Source organism: Oratosquilla oratoria, chromosome 9, assembly GCF_046742065.1.
Source record: "Oratosquilla oratoria isolate Oo_2021 chromosome 9, ASM4674206v1, whole genome shotgun sequence".
Taxonomy (NCBI): Eukaryota; Metazoa; Arthropoda; class Malacostraca; order Stomatopoda; family Squillidae; genus Oratosquilla; species Oratosquilla oratoria.
Window position 1 is genome coordinate 54,726,028 of NC_134785.1, and position 22,303 is coordinate 54,748,330.

Consider the following 22,303-nt stretch of genomic DNA (forward strand, 5'->3'; position numbering starts at 1 on the left):
TCTCTTGATATGTTGCTCTTGTGAGATTTCGTCATGCGTGATTTTATCGCCCCGTTCTGCATGTGGTACGCGAGTCCTTGTGAAAGTGTATGTGTTGTGTACCCGATATACTCATCTGTATAAAGTGCACCGTATTTGTTAAAATTACAAGTATATTTGTACACAACATTGGTCTGTTTTGATTTATCCCTTTGTGCTGCCAAATTATTCTTCATGACTAGAGATGATGTTCTGGGGTTCCTGTAATAAATGATCAAATTAAGCTTATCCCCTTCTTTTGTAGGTTTACAATTCACTTTTATAATTTCTTTCAGAACCTTTTCATCTTTTTATAAGCTGAAGACATTGTGTTCTGGTAGTAAAGGTTAATGTCAATAATATGTAATTACTACAAGAAAAGGGAAAGTTGCTGCTTATAAGTGAAAATAAGAGTCTGATATATATGTTTCCCGCTATGTTCAATTGATATATATGACGGAATGTAAAAAAAAAATACCAAATATTTTGTATCGGATACGTGTCATTATTGAATTATTGAATGAGAGGAGACTTTCCACACCACGTGGCCTGACCTGAGATGCCACATCGTTTAACAACTCTCTTCTTTTCTTTACATGTATAACAATTACTCATATCACCTACCATTTAAAGAAAAAATAAATATGAATTTAGAATATTCCTTGTCATGCTCGGGATAGAGGACAGCTTCCGGTATATACTGAATGTTTTGATCCAGTACGTGACAACACGGCAGACAACACCTTGTGGGTCACGAGATAATGGAAATAGTATAGTCTTACTCACTGGGAGCCACTTTACGGCCGCTTGGGCTGGAAATTATTAATGACACAGGTAAGAAAATAGGACACTTGGTAACACCAATTACAAAACTAACCAACGACCTAAGTGTAGTCTACAAGATCCCATGTAGCAAATGTAAGAAGGCGTACTTTGACGAAAGCCATAAAGGTTTTCAAAAGAGAATTAGGGAGCACAAGGCGGATTTGAGAAGCCATCGCCTATCAAATGCGCAGGTGGGCCACGCAGACAAAGAACATCTACCCAACTGGCAAGAGGCAAAAGTATTGAGAAAAGGCCTAACAAGGAGACAGAGAAAGGTAATTGAGGCCTTATTCATAGCTACCGAAGACAACATGAGCCAAAAAGTAGGGGACATAAAATGGTCAAAATACACAGCGAAATACGCAGCTGTTAGGAGTAAGACAAAGACGGCGCCGACTTAGATCGGTGGGGAAACATCCGGTGACCTTTTGTCCGGCAGGTTCCACACACTCTACACTCACACAAGTTTTCTCGTCATTTCTACACTTTTACTCATCTTTAATACACGATTTGGGAAACTCACTTTTTATTTTATTTCATTTTATTTTATTTTATTTTATCTTATTTCTTTTTTTATTTATTCATTTATTATTATTATTATTATTATTATTATTATTATTATTATTATTATTATTATTATTATTATTATTATTATTATTATTATTATTATTATTATTATTATTATTATTATTTTTTTTTTTTTTTTTTTTTTTTTTTTTTTCTTAATTAATCATTTACAGGTCTCTGTCCACCCATGCGCGTCCCGTGCCTAGTTGGTGGGATTGTGGTGTCGGGTCTGCTATGTATACTGTCAGTGTTATCCAGGAGCATCAATCCTCTGAAGAAGCTATAATCGAAACCGGTCAGGAATAAACTCGGCCTTAGACCCGTGTCTTTCTCTTCCACCTTCATGAAACCTGTCACAATGTTTCAATATACATATATATATATGCAAAGTAGACCACTTGGAAAAAGAAACTAACTACGCAGAGCGCATTTGTATATTACATCTTCAGTGCACTGAAGATGTAATATACGATAGCGCTCTGCTTCTTTAGTTTCTTTTTCCAAGTGGTATACTTTGCATATATATATATATGTGTATGTGTGTGTGTGTGTGTGTGTGTGTGTGTGTGTGTGTGTGTGTGTGTGTGTGTGTGTGTGTGTGTGTGTGTGTGTGTGTGTTCACCTTGGTTTTTGGATCATGTGTTGGACTCGTGATCGACAGCCATTTCCCTCCCTCTACGGGTAATGCTGCGACCTTACACGCACACACACACCCAACTCCCGCCCACGGGAGTTGGAGTAACGACTCGAAGCGCAGCGGTACTGATATCATTTCAGCCCTGGGCAGGATTCGAACCCGGACCACTGTAGTGACAGCCGGGGACTCTACCAAGTGTGTGTGTGTGTGTGTGTGTGTGTGTGTGTGTGTGTGTGTGTGTGTGTGTGTGTGTGTGTGTGTGTGTGTGTGTGTGTGTTTACCTCAGATCACAGCGGGTGTTTTGGTGTCCTGCCCTCAGGTCATAGTATGTAAATTACCAAGTTGTATTTTTTGGTTATGTTGTATTTACCTAGTTGTATTTTGCGGGAGGGGGAGCTATGCTCGTGTTGTCCCGCCATTGTATCTCTCAGTGTCTAGTTTGCTTTTAAACTCGTGAATGGTTTTTGCGCTTACTATTTCATTATCCAGTTTGTTCCAAGTGTCTAAAACTCTGTGGAAAACTGTTTTTCTTCAGTTCTCTTCTATAGCTATGTTTTCTTAATTTCCTTCCATGTCCTCTTGTGTTTCTCTTGTCCCAGTTTAGTAATTCTTCTCTATCAAGTATCTCTGTGCCTTTCATGATTCTGTAGATGGTCAGTAGGTCTCCTCTCTCTCTTCTTTCCTCCAGTGTCGGTAGCTCCAGTTTAGCCAATCTCTCCTCGTATGATAGGTTTGCAAGTGCAGGTGCCATTTTTGTAGCTGCTGTGTGTGTGTGTGTGTGCCTTACTTAAATTACCCTAAAATCACTCCTAATCATCTGGTGCTACCCAGATCAAACAAGCTGCATCTCTTGGTATGCAAGGAGTTAACTTACAGATACTTACAGAAGACTTCCTGGAAGAGGCTTGCGCCTGTGACTCCAGATCCACATTTACACTTTGTGGTAGCGTGTGGTGGATCCTTGCTTCATAATTGTATTTTAGTTCTTGGGTTTTGCCAGATCAACTTTGCTATACTTGATTCCCCTTTTCACGTATATCAAGAGACCTCTACTTTCATTACCCATGACATTAATTTCTTTCATCTCGTATCCTTCAATGTTATATTCTTCAAGATCTCTTCGATATCTGAAGTGCTTAGGTTCAACTTCAGAGAGGGCAATAATGCTAGGCTTGTCACTTGAGGTATCAAGTAATGACCTTAATTCTAAAATCTTATCGAAAGTATATACATCCACATTTGTAAATATAACACTAAACTTTCTATTTACATTATTTACATTCCCAGCATATGACATACTTGGGCTGATTTCTACTCTGACCACATGCTTCCCATCTCCCTAGTCCGTTAAGTTTTTTGCCTTTTTCAACAATTCCTTATCCATTCCTCTCTCTCTCGGTTAAATCATAGGATACCCTAAAAATCTTCAGGTTGTCGTCCTTGCCCAAATCCTTTATGTTTCTAAATAGCCTACATTATTTCTCGCTTCTGAGTCAGTCAGTACAGTCAGTATCGGTCGATCTCGACCCGCTACTCTTTTTCCAAGCCTAATCACTTTAACCATCTTACCCTCATGAACCTTACATGTATTCAGAATTTATTTGGCAATATGTCTGTCATGATTAATTCTTTCACAGAACATGTTTGAATTACCTCACAGCTCAATAAAGAGGTAGACAAAAAAATCTCGTGATGTTCAAACCTAAGCCACTGACCATTAAGATGAAAATGTCGATTGAGAAAGTTTCGCCCTCGTCTACATGGACGATCCCAAGCGTAGAATTTCATTATAATTTCAAGAGGTTAACTCATTTTCGAACCAGTTATTCATATTTGGCATTACTTAGAACAAAACACACGTCACTGAACCGAAAAAGTTAGATTGGAGTTCAATAATTTTGTCATAAATGTCTTCCTGCCACTGAATAAAATCGTTTGGCATCGGAGATTCATTTTTAAAGTACATCTCCAGGTCAGTGAGGATGACCGAGCGTCCGTTATTTGTTTGTTTTTCTAATTGTACTTTTATAGAAAATTTACTTTATTTTCCTGATATATCAAAATGTTAAAAGTTTTCTTTATCGCAGATCTTAAATTTAAAATTCCCGCCGTATGTCTCGACACAAAACAGGAATGACGTCATGACAAAGAACACACTACCGCCATTGCTGCACTGGTTCATGGAAATCAAAGGTAAAAACTCCGTAAAATGCCTTTTTAACTCAATTTTTTGAGATATATTTTAATAAAATGTTGGAGCAGAAGTATTTATTTGGGATGAGCTTCAGCAATTTTCTCAAAAGTGTCATAGATGAGATGATTGCCTGCGGATTAGGCACTATATAACGGCGGAGCAATACAATGAGATCCTGGACGTAAACAATATAGAAATGTCAAAGGGGGGAAGAGGGCCAATGTTAATGGGGGTGGCATTTAAAACCCTCTTTATTGATATTGGGTAATTAGTATTGAGGAGGAATGAAACATTAGTACTCAGGAAACCTTAAAGTTGTCATTGCTTCACTAGCATTGGCAGGTGGCTTCACATGATAGCAAGAGACATTAATTTCACGTAGGACCTTACCCAGAAATTGCATAGATAGTGTAGGAACTGAGAATATATTTTAAGATTAAACGTGAGCTGAGTTTTAGAACCGAAACACGTAAAAATTACTTTTTACTAGCCTAGGAGTTAGATCTTCATAAAACCAGTGTAGGCAAAAAAACCATGGGATAATTTCTTGACAAGAAAGTGTCTTGGGTGGGATGAGTATAATAGTATTTCCCTAATTCTTATTCTAGTGTACAGGAAAGGAGTAACAATCATTGTGGCCTCGTCTCCTTATTCTCTAATCTTTTACCAAGCCTAACCTCAAATTCATGTCCATGCTTACCTTAGTGAAAGTAAAAGGTGCAAGAGAACTTAAAGCCTATAATAAAAAGGTGCCTTTTCTCAACTCTCAGTCTCAAATTGGCCATAACTATTTTTATTATTAATACTTTTGCTACTGATTATGTTCTCGATAAGACTATTCCTCTTATTCACTACTCTTGAACTGTAAAAAATATTTATCTTTACTGTCTGGTGGAATGGTTTCATTTACTTGAGGCCATGACGTGTTTCTGGGTGGCAGTCTGGAAGCCAACTGTAGATAATCTTTACCCCGAGCCTTATCCAAACCTTTCAGGATTTTGAAGGTTTCAATTATGTACCCATGGGTCCTCTGTTCTTCAAAGTGTGGCGAGTTCCAGTCAAGCTAATCTTTCCTCATATGGACAGTATTTCAATTCCCAGACAAGTTTGGTGGTCCTTTTCTGTACCTGTTTTAGGTTCTTTGTGTCACCTCTCATATATGGAGACCACACTTGAACATAGTACTCAGGATATGGCCTTACTACTGACTTGTATAGGGACATCAGTATATCCACATCAAGACTTGTCATAGTTTATTTCTATTAGCCCCAGCAATGAATTTGCTTTTGCTGCAGCCTTAGTGGCCTGTCTCAACAGCCTGAGGTCATTAGTAATAATTACTCTGAGATCTTTTTCCTCTTGTGTTTCCTTCGGTAGTGTCAGTCCCAAATATTGTTCACAGATTGGGTTGTTCCTTCTGATATGCTTAACCTTTTACGTCTCCTCATTGTACTGGAGCAGCCATTTTTGTTTCCATTCCTTCAGTATATTCAAATCCTGTTGTAGGGTCATGCCATCTGCAGTTCTTATCCGATAATATATTTTTGCATCATAAACGAAGAGTTTCCCATTTGACTGAGTGTTGTTTAGCAGGTCATTTATGAAGACTAGGTACAGTACTGGGCCCAATACACTCCTCAGTGGGACGCTGCTCCATACATGCAACTATTCTGTGGAGGTTCCCCTGATACACACCCTTTGCTGTCTGTTTCTGAGCAAACACTATATCCACCTGTATATTTTTCCTCTAACTCCTAGAGCTTCCAATTTTGCTAGAAGTCAGCTATGGGGGAAAGTATAAAATGCCTTTCGAAAATCAAGATATGCAACATCAATTCTCTCCCCATCATCCACCATGTTTTCTAAATCTTCAAGGTAGTTTAGCAACGGGGTCAGGCAAGATTGCCCTGCTCCAAACCCATGTTGGTAATTCATGATCAGGTTATTTCTTTCCCAGTAATCTACTACATCTCTTCTTAAGAGTTTTTCCATTACCATACAGGGAACAGAGGTGAGACTCACAGCCCAAATTCAGGGGGTTAGTCCTATCATAACTTGTAAAGATTGGGAATACATTGGCTTTGGTCCAGTGTTCCGGCAAATTCCCTGAACTAATTGAAACTATCTATCATTTCAAGCAGATGTACCAATTCAGATACACATTCTGTAGTACCTTATGATGTATTCCATCTAGTCCAGGTGCTGATTTCAATCTGAGGCTTCCGGTCATAGTTTTTACATCTTCAATGGTGAAATTACACTTCTGCAGACCACCCTAAATGCTACTGTTTAATACTAGCATTTGATTATTTCATTCAGTCAGGTGGTTCCCCTGGCGCACACAGCATGCCAGGTCATACATGTCATCAGCAAAGTTATTGAACTCTTGGGGTTATATGTCACACCTCTTAAGGAGGTCTTCGATGCAGTTTTTGTATCTCCTTCGTGAGCCTCCTGTACTACTGCCACCTTCTGCATGCTGCCCATACAGGATTTGTCATGGGAGCCAGAGATGGCATTTGTCCTCAGAACTTCCCATAGATCTCTCTGGGAAGAAACTCTGGACTGCTGTCAGTGTTTAATCAATATGGGACTTTTTATGTCACTAACTGAAAGTGGTAGGAAGAAGAGATCAGTCACTAGTTGCCAGCTCTCTATGTGAAACAGTATAAAAGATATGATTGAAGTTAATATATTTTGGGCTCAGTCCATAGATCAAGTGTCAGCCCCTCAGGGTTGCACCTCTCAATGGAGGTTAGGAGGTTGATGGGATTTGAAAATGGGGAGATTAGCTATCCATCTTGCAAGACCACCACGTGTAGGTACCCATCAGGTCTCAAGGTGTATTACCAAAGACCCAAATGTATCATCTTCATCCAACTTTAGCAGTCAGTAACTCACATGAAGTGGATTATAGATAACTACCTCATCAATTTTTGTAGAATTAGGGTAGTCATTATGAATGAAGTTTGGTATTTAGAGATGTCTGAGTATATAATTATATTTTTCAGCAGATGGAAGCAGCACAAGTTAGGGCAGGGAATACAAGTGGACTTGGCGAACCATCAGGAGAGAATGTTGTAGTTACCTCCAATGGAGCCTTCCACTATGATTTGGCACAACAACCCATGTCTCTCCTGACAAATGCACAACTCCTGCAGCAAGGTTAGAATAAAAAATATGAAACAGTTTGGAATATGTAAAATTTATGTATAATAATCATTTATACTGTTGTTTCCTAATAATTATATTTTCCAGTTTTGTAGGACATTATATGTAGAGGTCATATATTGTAAAGAAACAAATTGAAATAATCCATCATGTATAGCATTTATATGAACTTCCCCAACAAATGTTGGGAATATATTCCCCATTGAAAAACAAATCCACTTTATTATATACCAAAATGCAAAACATGTTTTGAAAACAGTGTTGTAGCTGAAGTCAGTGCAGTTTGATATTGAATAAAGTGGGTCAGTTCTTCAATGGGGGATTGTATTTCTAAACTTTGTCAATTAAGTTCTTGTACATGCTCACATCTCTCTCCTCTTTCCTCTCTCTCTCTCTCTCTCTCTCTCTCTCTCTCTCTCTCTATATATATATATATATATATATATATATATATATATATATATATATATATATATATCGCAACAAAGTTATGTCGTAGCACATTTGTAAAATAATACTGATGACTCATTTTCGGAGAAGAATAAGCGAAGATATAGAGATCTGTATACTTCGATCACTTACTGTGATCCTCTTTAGTAGATATGCTGAAGAGGATCACAGTAAGTGATCGAAATATACAGATCTCTATATCTTCGCTTATTCTTCTCCAAAAGTGGGTCATCAGTAGTAATATATATATATATATATATATATATATACACACATAAATATATATATACACACACTGTATATGAGGCATCCAGAGTCAAAGGAGTGAACTTGCCATTTTCACATCAGTTGATCTAGAATGGTGCAATATTTCTTTGCATGCTGTCATCAATTGCATGGCAAAACTTGACCATATGGCTGGTGTACAAAGGGATCATTATCAGTAAATTTCCTGTCATTGTCTGAAAGCAACCAGGTCCATGGATGTGAGCCAGAGGGATGTCCTGACAAAGCCCCTGGTGGGCTGGCTGGCCAGTCAACATAGAGCATGCTGTGATGTACACTCCCACTGTATCAGCAATGCACTACACTCCCACACCAGTTGCTCACCAAATCTTTTAACACAGACATTGAATTACATCTATGTTTCATAATTCAAAGGTGAAATCATGAGTTCTGTGTCCAGTTAAAAGTTTGTGGACTAGTGGAAAAAGGTGCAAAGAAAGACAAAATGTGATAGTGGTAAGGACTACATGGGTGTGAGTGGGGTACTGATTCCTTCCAAGGCAGTGGGCCCACCTTAGGATTGTCACCAAATTTTTTTTTACTTGTTGAGTAGGGACCACATTTAGCTTCTATGGTTTAGGCACTCATGATAAGCAAACTGACTACTTTTCTAATCATGTGCAGTCTAGGAAAGTGAGAAGAAGTAGTGTTGAAAATCAGCTGAGTCAAGAGTTGCATATATTTCAGTACACTGAAAAGGGAGGCAAAGTGATCAAAGTGTGTCATCTCACCTTCTTAAACTTTCATGTAGTATCAAAGAAACATGTGCGTAGTGCTATGAACAAAGTGATGGATACAAGTACAGGAACACCTGACCAAAAAGACAAGCATGGAAACAAAGTGGAGGATGAGAAAATTGACTTGGTGAAAAAACACATACTTAGTCTTAATCACTTCAGAGAATGTGATCAAACCAGTTCACAGAATTCAGGGGTAATTCATGTATGACTGCAAAAAAATATATATTATCAAGATGCTGACACTGGTATTCTCGTGTACCTACTCGTGCCTCATGACACCTACAAAGAGAAGACTAGATGTAAGCAGGGTTGAATTGCCGTTAGGTGTCATCCCAAGAAAGACTTGCAACATGGAAACACCAAAAAGGAGTCAAAGGTATGAAAATATAGGATTTGCAGGGTTTGCAAAAGAAAGTGGAATACTAGGTAGAGGTATAGATTTAGAAAGGGAAACAAGGTATAAAAATATTCTAAGAAATCAGGAGATTACAGAACTAATAAATGAAATTATAGATCTGAAAGCTGAATACAAGGCAATTTATAAAGAAGTGAGTGACTTAAAAAAATGAAATGCTAAACAAACAGGAAGCTTAATGATCTAAAAAAGAAAATAAACACAGTCAAAAGTGAGAACAAAAGAATGAAAAATGAAGATACTAACAAAAATGAGGCTTTGAAAAAAGAAGTAAAAGAACAAATACAAGTGGTGACCAAGAAAGTTGGAGAAACCATAAAAGAGACAGATCTCCAAGAAATAAAAAATCAATGGAAAGTGGAACAAGAAAACCAAAAAATAACTTTTAAAGAAATTGTACAACAAAAAGTGTAAGAAAATGCAAAATAAATAGTCATTAAAGTGATTAAAGAGAAAAAAAATTGAGTCAGAGATGAAGTTGATAAAAAAAAGTGTAAGGTAGTTTATAGCATTAAAGAAGAACACAATGTAGCTAGATACATAAGAGGAAAAGAAACTAATAGCAAAAAAGATTCTGAAAGAGATACAAAAGGAGGGGCAAGAAATGAAAAAGGAAATAGAGGAAGTGCATAGAATGGGACTGTACTCTAAAGAAAAAATAGACCACTAATAATAGAATTAAGGTTTCAAATAATAGCAGAAGTACTAACAAAAACAGCAAAGTTGGCAAAAAGTGAACATTACAAAAATATATAGATAAAAAGAGGAATGAGCTATGAGGAAAAAGAGAGGGAAAGGACACTAAGAAATGAAGCAAAAAAAAGAGGAGAACAGACTGAAAAGAACGGGTTTCTTTTGGAGTATTGGACTTGAGGCTGAGAAAATGGTATATATATATATATATATATATATATATATATATAACTCTGAAAACAAAAAAGGAGGAAAAGGGAAAAAATTAAAATCAACATATACCAACATAGATGGCATGATTTCAGGATTAAATGAATTAAACAATTATCTGGCGGAAGAGAAACTGGATATAATGGGAATTGTGGAGACAAAATTAAAAGGTCCACTACCACCAAATACTGTTGGACAAGGTTTATATAATCACTGGATAAAAAATAGAGAGGAGAAACAGGGTGGAGGAGTCATGTTTTTGACTAAGAAAGGCTTAAATGTGACAAAGATAACAGAAGGAAAAAATAATGTGGAATTGATTATGATAAAAAATGAAAACTGTGACATGAAAAATAGAAAATTTGTAGTGATATATGTGCCCCCAAAAAACATATTCTTAGAAAGAGAGTGACCATTCCAAAATGTTGGAAAACACAAAGCATGCATTAAATATAATACTGAAAGAAGGAAACTTAGTAATTATGGGTTACTTTAACTCTAAAGAAATATGTTGGGAGATGACAGTGAAAGGTGGAGAGGATCTTTGGGGAAATATACTACAGAACATGACCATTGAATACACAATGACTCAATGGGTAAAAAAAAAACAGAGATATAGAAATAATGAAGAACTGTTGAGACTAGTCTTAATATTTACATCAGAGCCTGAAATTGTGGATAAAATGGAATACAAGACACCAATTGGGAAGAGTGACCACATACTAATTGAGTTTGAACTAAAAGAGGAAATTTATTTGGGAAGAAATGAGAAACACAGAAAAGGAAGACTAATGTACAACAAAACAGATTTTGAGAAACTCAGAAAATTCTTTCAGAAAGGAAATTGGGAAAACTTCTTTAATGAAGAAACAAAGATGGAAGAGAAATGGACGATATTAAAAGAAATCTATAATGAAGGAGTGGATAAATATGTACCAAAACAAAAACAGGAAAAGGTGTACATTAAATGTTGGTACAACAAAAAATGTAGTGAGGCAAAAGATAGAAGAGACAAAGCTTGGAAAAGATGAAAAAAAAAACAGGGTAAGTGGCAAACATATATCAAACTAAGAAATGAATATGTAAAAATATGCAGGGAAGAAAAAATAAACTATGAAAAAGACATAATAGACAAATGTAAGGATCAACCTTACCCAAGCACAGATCCTCCAATTCACAGTTCGGACCGACACCTTACCAAACATTTCACGGTTACTTTCCTTGATTTTCGTTGCAGTCACTCATAGATTAGACTTAACCTGACATTTTACAATTGCCTGGGTCCTTTAACTGGTCTTCAATGCCTTTCCATACCTCTTTTTTTTTCTGAGTTGGAATGTTGAGGCCACCCTCCTTGTGAAATTTGGCAACCCAGCATCTAACACTTCATGAACACACACCAACCTGTTCAGCTAATTCCTTCATTGTATGACCGAATTTCTTTAAGGCTACGATTTGGGGAATGGTCTCCTGCAATAAATACTTACTAGAGCCCATATTCACAACACTTGGGGAGGGTTAGAAGAGGTGGCGGTGGGGGTTGAGAGGCAGGGACACACGGGACACTTGCAGCACAAATCCTCCCTCCACATTAGCAAGAAATCAGGTGAATATGTTGGTTTCTGAGAGGATGATTAACTCTGCCCACAATGCTACAATGGTTGGTGACACATTCAAATGGTGTGAAAATTCATCCCCCTTAAAGGTGTTTCCATTTTCGACATTGTATTGGTCCACTATGGCCTTGGCAAACCAATCCTATGTCAAGTACTGTGTGTGTATATACATATACATATATGTGTAAAGATATATATATATATACATATATATATATATATATATATATATATATATATATATATATATATATACACACACACATGACCTTTCATTTAATGGAACCCAATACAATGGATCCTCAATTTAACAGACAAAAGAAATATCCCACCTGTTATAGAGCCAGACAAAGACCCAATTGCATATGAACAGTTGTCCGATCTAAGTCATTCTGCTATTGTTGCACAACATTTTACATTGATACATCAACCCATATCTGCACCTATTGTGTGTGTTAAAACTAATCAATAATACAATATTACCACATTATTTTCAGGCACAGTAAAAGAAATCTATAAATGTATACTGTACCAAATTGCCAACAACGGTCATTTGTCCGTTATTTACTGATCCAATCCATTCTGTTTATATTTAGCAGAAACAGACTGGTCCTTGCACATATTTGTCTGTTAAATGGAGGGTTGAGTGTATATATCTACATTTCTGTGCATGTGTATATATTTATCCTTTCTTTCACTCCCCTTGTCCTAGCCTCTTTCCTGTTACCAAAATTTATTATTTTTTTATTAGTGGTAGATTATTTTCTATTCATGTATGGGAATCTTTCAGCATTGAGACATATTATTACTTTCTGTCTTGTTAATACAGATGGAAACGCTCCAGTCATCACTATGCCACTGCAGCTGGTGCAGGTGCAGGACACGGGAGGGGGTGAAGATGATGGTGGTGGTGACACAGGTGCCAATTCAGGGTTGTCATCTTTCCCTGGGCACATTATACTACGTGGAAATGGAGAAAGGACAGTCATTATTGATCCATCACAAGTGGGAGTTTCATCGAATTCTAATTACGTGAGTTGACTATTTCTGATTGAATTTTTATCAAATATCATAATTGTTCAAATTTTGATCATATTTGTGTCGTGTCTTGAATATTTTTTAGCTCCTTTATGAAGTTACTCATTTAACTTTTCTCCACAAGCAACTGACCATGGTGACTGACGAAGGTGGTGAGAGTAGGTTGGTGGTGGCTGAGGACGGAGAACTTGCAAATCTACAAGAGAGGTAAGTCATAAATGGCATCTGTCACTTCTTTCCACAAAAGTATTGTTAACAGCTTTTAATTCCATGAGTAAGCATTAGAAGTAGTGGTCAGATTAAAACAATTCATTGATTTTATTGTTTTTTATTTCCAACTTATACACTGTAACCCACAAAGCAAGGTGGCTAGGCATAAGGGTGGAACGCCACTCCTTTCACTCCAGTTACATCTGTTCATATCATGCCTTCATGTTCTAATAATTTGGAAATTGTTCGTCATTTCATCCAATACACCCTTTTTTCTGACATCGATACAGAATTAAAAACAGTGCAAATCATGCAATGTTCTCAAGGGCAACAATTGTATATATTAGTGGCCCATTACCCTTTGTAAGGGATCAGTAATAGGTATCTGCATACAGTGGTCCTGCAAGATGGACAGAGAAACTACCCATTTTCAGAAACCATCAACCCACTCGCCTCTGTCAGGGGGTGCAACCCAGAGGGGCTGACACTTGGTCTCCAGACTGGTCCCAAGATTTCTCACTATCAACTTCAGCTGTATTTCTTTCACTTTTTCACACAAGGAGAGCTGATAACTGGTGACTGCTCTCGTTTCCCAGTAACTTTCTGCCGTTGACATAGAAACAATCCTAAGCTGATACATTGACTCGATGCGACACTTCTCAAATTGCCTTAGGCAAAGCCAGAGTGAAATATTTACTAATTTAGTGAGGAGGGAGAAGCAATGCTAATTCAGGGTCACTATAGGGGCAAAGGATTGCTGGTTTCAACTTTAGGATAGAGTCAGGAAGGAAAAGTAGTTATCTTGGTCATGATGCAATGACGGTGATGGGAATAGACACACTAGCTTTGCTTATCAAGCAAAGCTAACGGAAATAATTTGCAAATTGGATAGGAAAATATAGCTATTCAGGGTCACACACTAAAGCCAAAATATCACTGATTTGAATATTTGAAGAGAGAAAGGGAAGGAAAATAGTTTTCATGAAAGTGGCAGTTGCCGACAAGACTGGCGAGTTAAACACCATATGAGGACGGAGCCTTTATTTGTACGACGTTTCGCTTATTACAGCTTTTTCAAGTACAGGTAAACGTCGACTTACGATGGCCGCGACTTACGATTGTTCGACTTTACGATGACGACGACGACGATGACGATATGATAATTTAACCCCTTCCATACGGTGCCGCACACATAGGCGTCATGAGGAGCAAGTGGATTCGCGACGCTGCCATATCGGCGTCTTGATTATATTTATTGTAGTCGCACCTGTGTTTTTACATTCTCTCAAATGTGCCGTAAATCCCATTCTCTGTGGTTTTCAAAATTCGCGGGTGAAAGAGAGAACGATCGATATAAGCGGTGACTATATTTTATGATGCGAGTATTATTACGTCACGTCGTACGGCTGGCATTGGCTGCTGCCCGCGAGATTTAAGTTCCGTACTGGAAATACATATTATAGTGTTTGAATATAGTAAAAAGGATAAAAATAATTAAATAAACTACTGTACATGTTTAATAGGCTATATTCAGTATCTCTGGTGGTTAATATACAGGTAGGCTAGGTACAGTGACCACGGAACAGAGTGGGGATCGACTTACGATGAGATCGTCTTACGATGGCTCTTTCGAAACCTAATGCCATCGTAAGTCGACGTTTACCTGTACTTGAAAAAGCTGTAATAAGCGAAACGTCGTACAAATAAAGGCTCCGTCCTCATATGGTGTTTAACTCAAGGAAAATAGTGGCCTTTGTCTCAGAAGTCACTCATGATAGAAACACAAGAAGATCAAATTTAATTTCTAGTTTTGTTTACATTGCAAACCGTTGTTTTTCGTTGCTATATCTATACTAATAATAAATGATTTTGAAGGCTTCACACCAAAAAAGGTAAGTCCAGTAGAAAAACTAATCAATATAGCACAGAAAATAAATATGAAGAAAAGTCAAGTTGGCTACTCTGCCATGGAGGTAAGTGAAATTCTTAGAGTTGGAAAGATTTAGACGTAATTTCCTCACATGAAGCTAGATTACATGATCTAGGGAATAAACTTGAGCAGAAAAGTATACAAACCTGGCTCAAAATACAGAGATAATTGAGAAGGGAGAATGAAACTTTGATAATTGAGAGAAAAAATCTAAACACCATGAAGGAAAAGAGACCAACAACAAATGAGGATAGAAGAGATAGAGCAACCTTTAAAGAGGTCATGGAGCAAGAGGAAAGAGATAGCCTGGAAGAAGGAATAGTCAAGGTTATAAACAAAAGAGAGTCACTTGTCAGTTGTAGACAAGTCTAGATGCATCTTCCTCTTTGGATTCCAAGAAGAATACAACACCTCATGGAAGTTACGTCAAGAAAAAGAAATGCAAATTTTTAGGGAAATTACATCAAATCCAGGGAAGGACTTGGATGTAACAGACCATATTGATAGCATGTGTAGGTTAGGCAAGTACTGTATGAGAGAAATTGCACATATCCAACGAAAAAATAAAATTCAAATTGTAAGCCATGGCAAAAGAAGTAATTGGCAAGTCTTGAAAGTAAAGCACAAGAAGAAAGGTAAAATATTTGGATTAGGAAAGATGCTAATGAAGAGGAACAAGCAAATACACAAAAGCTATTAGTGGAAGCCTTATCCAAAAATTATAGGATTGAAGTGGAAAAAGCAGTTTTTTTTTTTTTTTTTTTTTAGAGTTATCAATCAGAAGGTGAGGAAATGGTTTCTAAGAAAACAAGAAGGCAGTATTGCAAAGTAAGCACTACAAGGAAACTTAGAATAGCATATGCTAATGTTGATGGTTTACTATCAGCTAGGTTGGAGATAAATGACTACTTAAGGATAAATGAGCCTGATATATTGTGTCTAGTAGAGACTAAACTCCCCTCAAAAAATTTATATACAGTTGGGGAACAACAGATACACCTGGAGAAGAGACAGAGAAGATAAAAAGGGTGGAGGAGTAATGTTTGTGGTGAGAAGTGACATAAAGGTGGAAGAAGCAAATCTGAGTGAAGGCAGGGCTGAAGCAATTCACCTAAAGATCAGTACTAAAGGACACAATAAAAGAGACTTCATGGTGGCATATGTTCCTCTAAGACAAGAGCATGGGATGAAACTGAAGATCAAGAAATGTTAAAGGATACAACTCTTTTTTCCAAAGAAAAATATGGTACAAAGTAGTAACATAATCCTTATTTGAGATTTTAATTATGGTGATGTCAACTTGGAAGAATGGGAAACAAGTGGCAAAGCATATTCCTGGGGAAATACACTGTTGAGTATAACAATGGAGAATACAATGACCCAGTGGGTAAAAGAAATGACTTGGGTAAGAGAAGATGACACTCCCACAAGATTAGATCTGTTACTAACCAGAGGGGAATGTCTGTTAAGGAAGGACGAGAGAAGACAGAAGATGGGGTGAATGGAGAATGGTTGTGTATGGATAATGCTGTGATACATGAAAGGAAGTGGGTGGGGGATGGGGGTGAGGGAGTGTGTGTGGAAAATAAATTGACCCAGCCTGAAGGGATTTCTTCCAGTCTTCACCATTTCTGCATGAGGGGATGGAGAGGGGTGTTGCTGATTTAATGAAGTGGCCCTGCTGTGGATGTGCTGTGTCTTACAACACTGCTTCTGACCCAGGGCAGTGGGTGAGATGCAGGGATGACCTGTCATCCAGTAGGAGCCAAGATAAGAGGGAGGGAAAGGGTGGATGGGAGTGGAGTATGTTGGGGATGGAGTTGGTGGTAGTGGATTTTATGCATTTGTTTTTGGCTACCTCCCTTGTAAAGGGGAAAAAGCCTTTGGGGTATGTATGTACTAACCAAAAAGCCAGACATCATCAGCTTCATGCACTACCTTTGCCCATTAGGAAAGGGTGACCATGTTATAATTGAATTTTGGCTGGAGGATGAGGAAATAGAGTCGAGGAATGAATCGCCCAGGCAAAGGAGACTCAATTTAAGGAAAGCAGATTACTTAGGGTTGAGAAATTCTTTGAAGAAACAAAGTGGGAGGAATTTATGAATACCACAGGAATAGGGAGGAAATGGGGGAAATCTTGACGTTTACAGCCTAGGAGTGAACAGTCATGTGCCAAAGTCTGGAGAAAGGAAGAAGCAAAAGCAGGATTGGTTTGACAAAAAGTGTGAGACTGTGAAAAAGGCCAGGGATGTGGCTTGGGGGAAAATGGAGAAAGATAAGGAGCAATAAAACAAAAGAAGCATACAAGCAAGATAAGAATGACTCTACCAGAATTTGCAGGGAGGAAGAATTTTTTTTTTGAAAGAGGTGTAGTAGAAATATGCAAAGATGAACAAAAACTGTTTTACAGGTTCATAAATGATAAATTGAGACACAAGGAAGCAATCACCAAGTTAGTAGTAGATGGTGAGGTCTTTGAAGTGGCCTCAGCTCAGGCAGAAGTACTGAAGGTTTCCAATTGGTCTTCACAAAAAAGTGCAACTTTTTGGAGAAAAGGGAAGGGAGCAAAAGAACAAGTTTAGGAGATATAAATGTACAAGTGAGGGAAGTGCTTGATCTCCTGGGATCATTGGATGTGACGAAAACCTCAGGACCTGATGGGATCTTGAATTGGATGCTTAAAGAATGTGGAGAACAAGTAGTGGACAAGATCCACAGTCTTATTACATGTTTATCGAAAGAAGGCATTATGCCACTTGATTGAAAAAAGGCAAATGTGGTACCAATTCACAAAGGTGGAAACAAGGAAACTCCACTAAATTATAGGCCAGTATCACTAACCAACACAATAGTAAAAATTATGTGAAAGGATTGTGAAAAATCAATGGACCAGTATCTTGAAAAGATGAACTTCCTGACAGACAGTTTGGCTGGAGACATGGTGCCAATTCACAAAGGTGGAAACAAGGAAACTCCAGTTAATTATAGGCCAGTATCACTAACCAACACAATAGTAAAAATTATGTGAAAGGATTGTGAAAAATCAATGGACCAGTATCTTTAAAAGATGAACTTCCTGACAGACAGTTTGGCTTCAGATTTGGAAAGTCATGTGTGCACTTACAAAGACCCACATCTTCCTTCCCATTTTCATCTTCATCCCCATCAACTTTGAAGAAATTTCCTTCCACTCCACCACACACTTTCCTATATCCTCACTAATAGAGCCATCCCTTCCCTTCCTTATCCACATTACTCCTGACACCATCTCCACTACACTCCTAAACTCTAAATCACCCCTCCCTTTTAACTTAGTTTCACTTAATGCCAACACACCCATCTTCCCTCTCAGAAACATACTGGCTATCTCTTCCATTTTACTCTCATCTGTACCACACCCACACACATTTGAAGACCCAAACCTTAGAGTTCTGTTTGGAAAACTACCAGACCCTCTTATGCCTTGACTTCTCATAGGAATAGGATTACAGAGAGCAGGATACCTAGTCCCATCACTCTGGCCTGTTTTAGCTGCCTTATACAACCAGAGAAGGAAAACTTAGTAGCAATATTCTTTCTTCCCCCTACCACAGGGGACAGAGGCAAAAATGGAAATATTTACTCAAAGAAGTGGTACAAGACAGTATTAAGAGGGGGGGGGCATCATAACAGAAGGATATTTGTAGTACAATAAAGTAACATAATTTCTCTATGAGTAGAGATTTTCTCATAGACAATATGATTTGGCTCAGGACCATAGGGAGACTTTATATAGTCCCTAAAGCATCAAATGCATGCTATTGAGCAATTTATACTACACAATAACATGCAACCAATACCCCAGCACAACTAGTACACAAAGAAATAGAGCTGTAACCACAACACAAAATTTCATGCATCCAAAAACACACCAGTGCAAAAACATATCAAAAACATAATATAAATAAAGATAAACAGAATCACAAACACGTAAAGGACCTTTAGATCTCTCATAAGCAAAACTTACATGTATCTGTAACTCAGTAAACAAAATTAAGACCTCAGCACACACTACCCATATTCACTGATTATGCAACAGTAAGATAACACAACATACAACACAGGTGGATTCAAGACAAGATGTTAAACAAACACTAACAGACACCATAGCAGAAATAATTTCAATTCTAACATGATTAAACAAAGCAACTTGCAACCTCGAATATTTTAGCTCCTCAAGGCTACATCTCTCAACTCCAATCTCTCAACTTATTAATAAACCACATATTGGCAGGTGGTCTGAATGCATATATTCATGTATCTTGCATATTAATTAGGCCATGAGACTCATGACTGCCCTTTTCATGCTTAGATATTATTTCCAGCATCAAAAGAGGGCTTATTGCATAAGAACTCATGATGATCTTTGTACAAATGTAAAATAAGATTAGTTTTGTACATTGGACTAGATTAGCCCCATTAACCCTCCAAACATGTAAATCTCCTTTGATACATACCCATCTCTCAGTTTGGCTTAACAAACAGCAGACCAAAGAGGAAACAAAATTGGCCATAGAGTGAAAGTAGGTTGTGCCCTGAAAACTGTATGGGGAAATAGAATGGTAATAGAAGCAATGAAAGGAATATATGAAGCAGTGATTGCTCTGACTGTTTTGTGTGGGAACAAGGCCTGGGTGACAAATCTATTTATTCTGTCCATATACCAAGAGCTTTTTCCCCCCCATACAAGGGAGATAACTAAGTCAAAGGAAAGTACCTAGTCCTATCCATTCATTCCACATCCCTCCACCACCCCTTCCTCCCTCTCATCTTAGCTCCTCATGGATAACGGGTCATCCCTGCATCCTGGCCACTGCCCTGGGTCAAAAACAATGTAGCAAGACAAGGGTGACAAATATAAGATTGAAATGTTATATGAAGGCAATGAAAATATGATGGTGGAAGGTTATGCCTGTAGTTATATGACAAAATATGGAACAATATGATTTATGAAGAATGTGGAACACTATTATTTATGAATGGACTGTGGTACAGATGAGATTAGGAGAAAAAATAAAACAGGCCATAAAAGCTCATGGTCAGTATATCAGACAAGCAAAAATGTGTGTAGGTGATGGAGTAAGTAGGAGAAGAATGTGTAGACCTGTTACATGAATGGAGTATATTGGGGATGAACCAGCAGCATTGCTGGTCAGAAAATAAAGTATAATTTCCATGTAGATTAGGCAGGAAGTAGTGAAAGGGACAAGTATGATGGAAGTGAAAGGAATGTTCCGGTACCATGCCAAGCCACCTCACTTTTGTGGGTTATGGTGCATAAGTGGAAAGAACTTTTACAGAGGTACATTAGTGCAGTTGGAAGACGGTACTGTGAGTGTAGCCATGCCTGGCTCAGATCTTGGCCGAGATTTTAGTCAGGCAGGGAATGGTGCGCCAGGTAGTGTCATCTTAGCTGAATCGGCAGACTATCTTAACCACAGGACTGGAGTTCCACAGTTTGCAACACTTAATATATTTGATGGACAGGTAAGTAAAAACTTTGTCAAATTCTTCTTATATAATCTTTGTGTATTCAGATATGTATTTACCTAGTTTACCTTGTTGTATTATACGGGAAGGGGAGCTATGCTTGTGGTGACCCATTTTTGTTGGCATAGCATCTTTTGATACAATCCTAAAATTTGTTCTAGCTCAGAGAATAAGACAGTCAAAGGCATACTTTATCATGTACTTCCGAAAGACTAATTGTAATGATCTATAATAGATTAAGTGATTCAGTTTCCATCCAGGTTTAGTATTCATAAGTGGAGAATCATTAGGTGAGACCACTGATATAATTCGGAAAACAGTATTGGTCCTGTTTCCTGAAAGTTCTAGCTACTGCCTTCAGAATAGTGAAGATATTAATAGGTGGAAGTACCCTTTGCAGGAAGGAAAATACTGTGGGGATGGGAGAGTGGGAGGGAGGAAATAGAGAGGGAGTTCTCAGTTAGTCTATAGCTTTGGTCCTGTCTTGCAAGAGACATGGGAATGTAATGTATTCAGCTATTGTATGTGGGTTGACCCATCAATCACTGAAGAAACTTTGTCTTGTTTTTATTGTGTAAGTGTTGGGAAGTGCAAAATGGCATTCTGTGTCTTGTCTGTGATTCTACACTTGGGATTTGTATTGTTTATTTCGAGACAATTTCTTTGTTGATATAGTTTTAGAAGTGGGTGATAGCCTCAGTGCCATTGAGCTAGTGTGATTATTTTGTCTTGAATCTATGCCAAGGGGTATTTCATTTAATATGGCATTGTTTGTAATTAAAAGTACGGTATACCTTGATATATTGACTTTGTTGGTAATAACTATTGGTATGCTGGGGGATAGTGTCATATCAAAGAGATTAAGTTGAAGAAATGATGAAGAAAAGATTTTTGGAGGGGATTAGAAAAGATAGTATACGTTGAAAATGATCAGCATTAATTTTTCAGTGCAGATTAGTCTTCTGTTGTAAAAAACGTATCCCTTCATCGCTGAGGTGCTACGATGAGTGGGTTAGTAAATAGGATTTTGATGAGTGTGGGGAGAGTGTATACTTTGACTCAGTTACTCCTCTTGTAAAGGGGAAAAAGTCATTTGGTATATATGAATGCATAATTTTGGTTCTTAACCTGTTCAATATCAGTCAAATTCTCATGGGCAGCATTTGCTGCCTGATGTATGATGATGTATCACAATACTTGGATTATGAAATATTAAAGTCACAGCTACATTACTCATTCTCTTTCACTGAATATTTATAACCACAGAAAATGTGATCAGACCAGTTCACAGAATGTGGGGGTTACTGAGCTACAACTACAAAATACAGTAAACCCTCGATATAACAGATCTCAGTATACCAGATATCAGATATAACAGACAAAAAATCTGACTGGACAAACCCTTGCTATAACTGAATTTCATATGTTATAGTGATGGATCCTCGGTTATAAAGGATCTTCAGATATAAAGACAGATTCCTGTCCCCATATCGTCTGTTATATCGAGGGTTTACTGTAATTTCTAATCCTACTTATTTCTAAATCCGGACAAACTTCAGGATATAATGGATCTGGTTGGTATTTCCATTGGATGTAACGGATCCTCGGTTATAACAGATCTTCAGATATAACAATGGACCCGTCTCCATATCATATGTTATATCGAGGGTTTACTGTAAATATAATCAAGATGCTGATGCCGGCATCTTCCAGTTGCTCCTCAAGATGCCTATGTGAGCGTCATTATATTGAAGAGGTTAAGGAGGTCACTG

The 22,303-nt window shown here is 37.7% G+C and overlaps 1 protein-coding gene across 5 annotated transcripts in view; it reads left to right on the forward strand.

Annotated features, from left to right (window-relative positions):
• Positions 1 to 4,123: 4,123 nt before the first annotated feature.
• LOC143028419 (uncharacterized) overlaps positions 4,124 to 22,303 on the forward strand; it is a 71,157-nt gene continuing 52,977 nt past the window's right edge. For 3 of the 5 annotated variants that reach the window (XM_076190470.1, XM_076190473.1, XM_076190472.1), the window contains exons 1-5: positions 4,124 to 4,240; positions 7,253 to 7,406; positions 12,651 to 12,853; positions 12,984 to 13,066; positions 20,342 to 20,528. In XM_076190470.1, the coding sequence (XP_076046585.1) occupies positions 7,256 to 7,406; positions 12,651 to 12,853; positions 12,984 to 13,066; positions 20,342 to 20,528 (624 nt within the window). In that variant the 5' untranslated portion in view covers positions 4,124 to 4,240; positions 7,253 to 7,255. Of the gene's footprint in view, positions 4,241 to 7,252; positions 7,407 to 12,650; positions 12,854 to 12,983; positions 13,067 to 20,341; positions 20,529 to 22,303 lie in introns of those variants that run through there. The other 2 variants (XM_076190471.1, XM_076190474.1) reach the window with 2 other exon arrangements.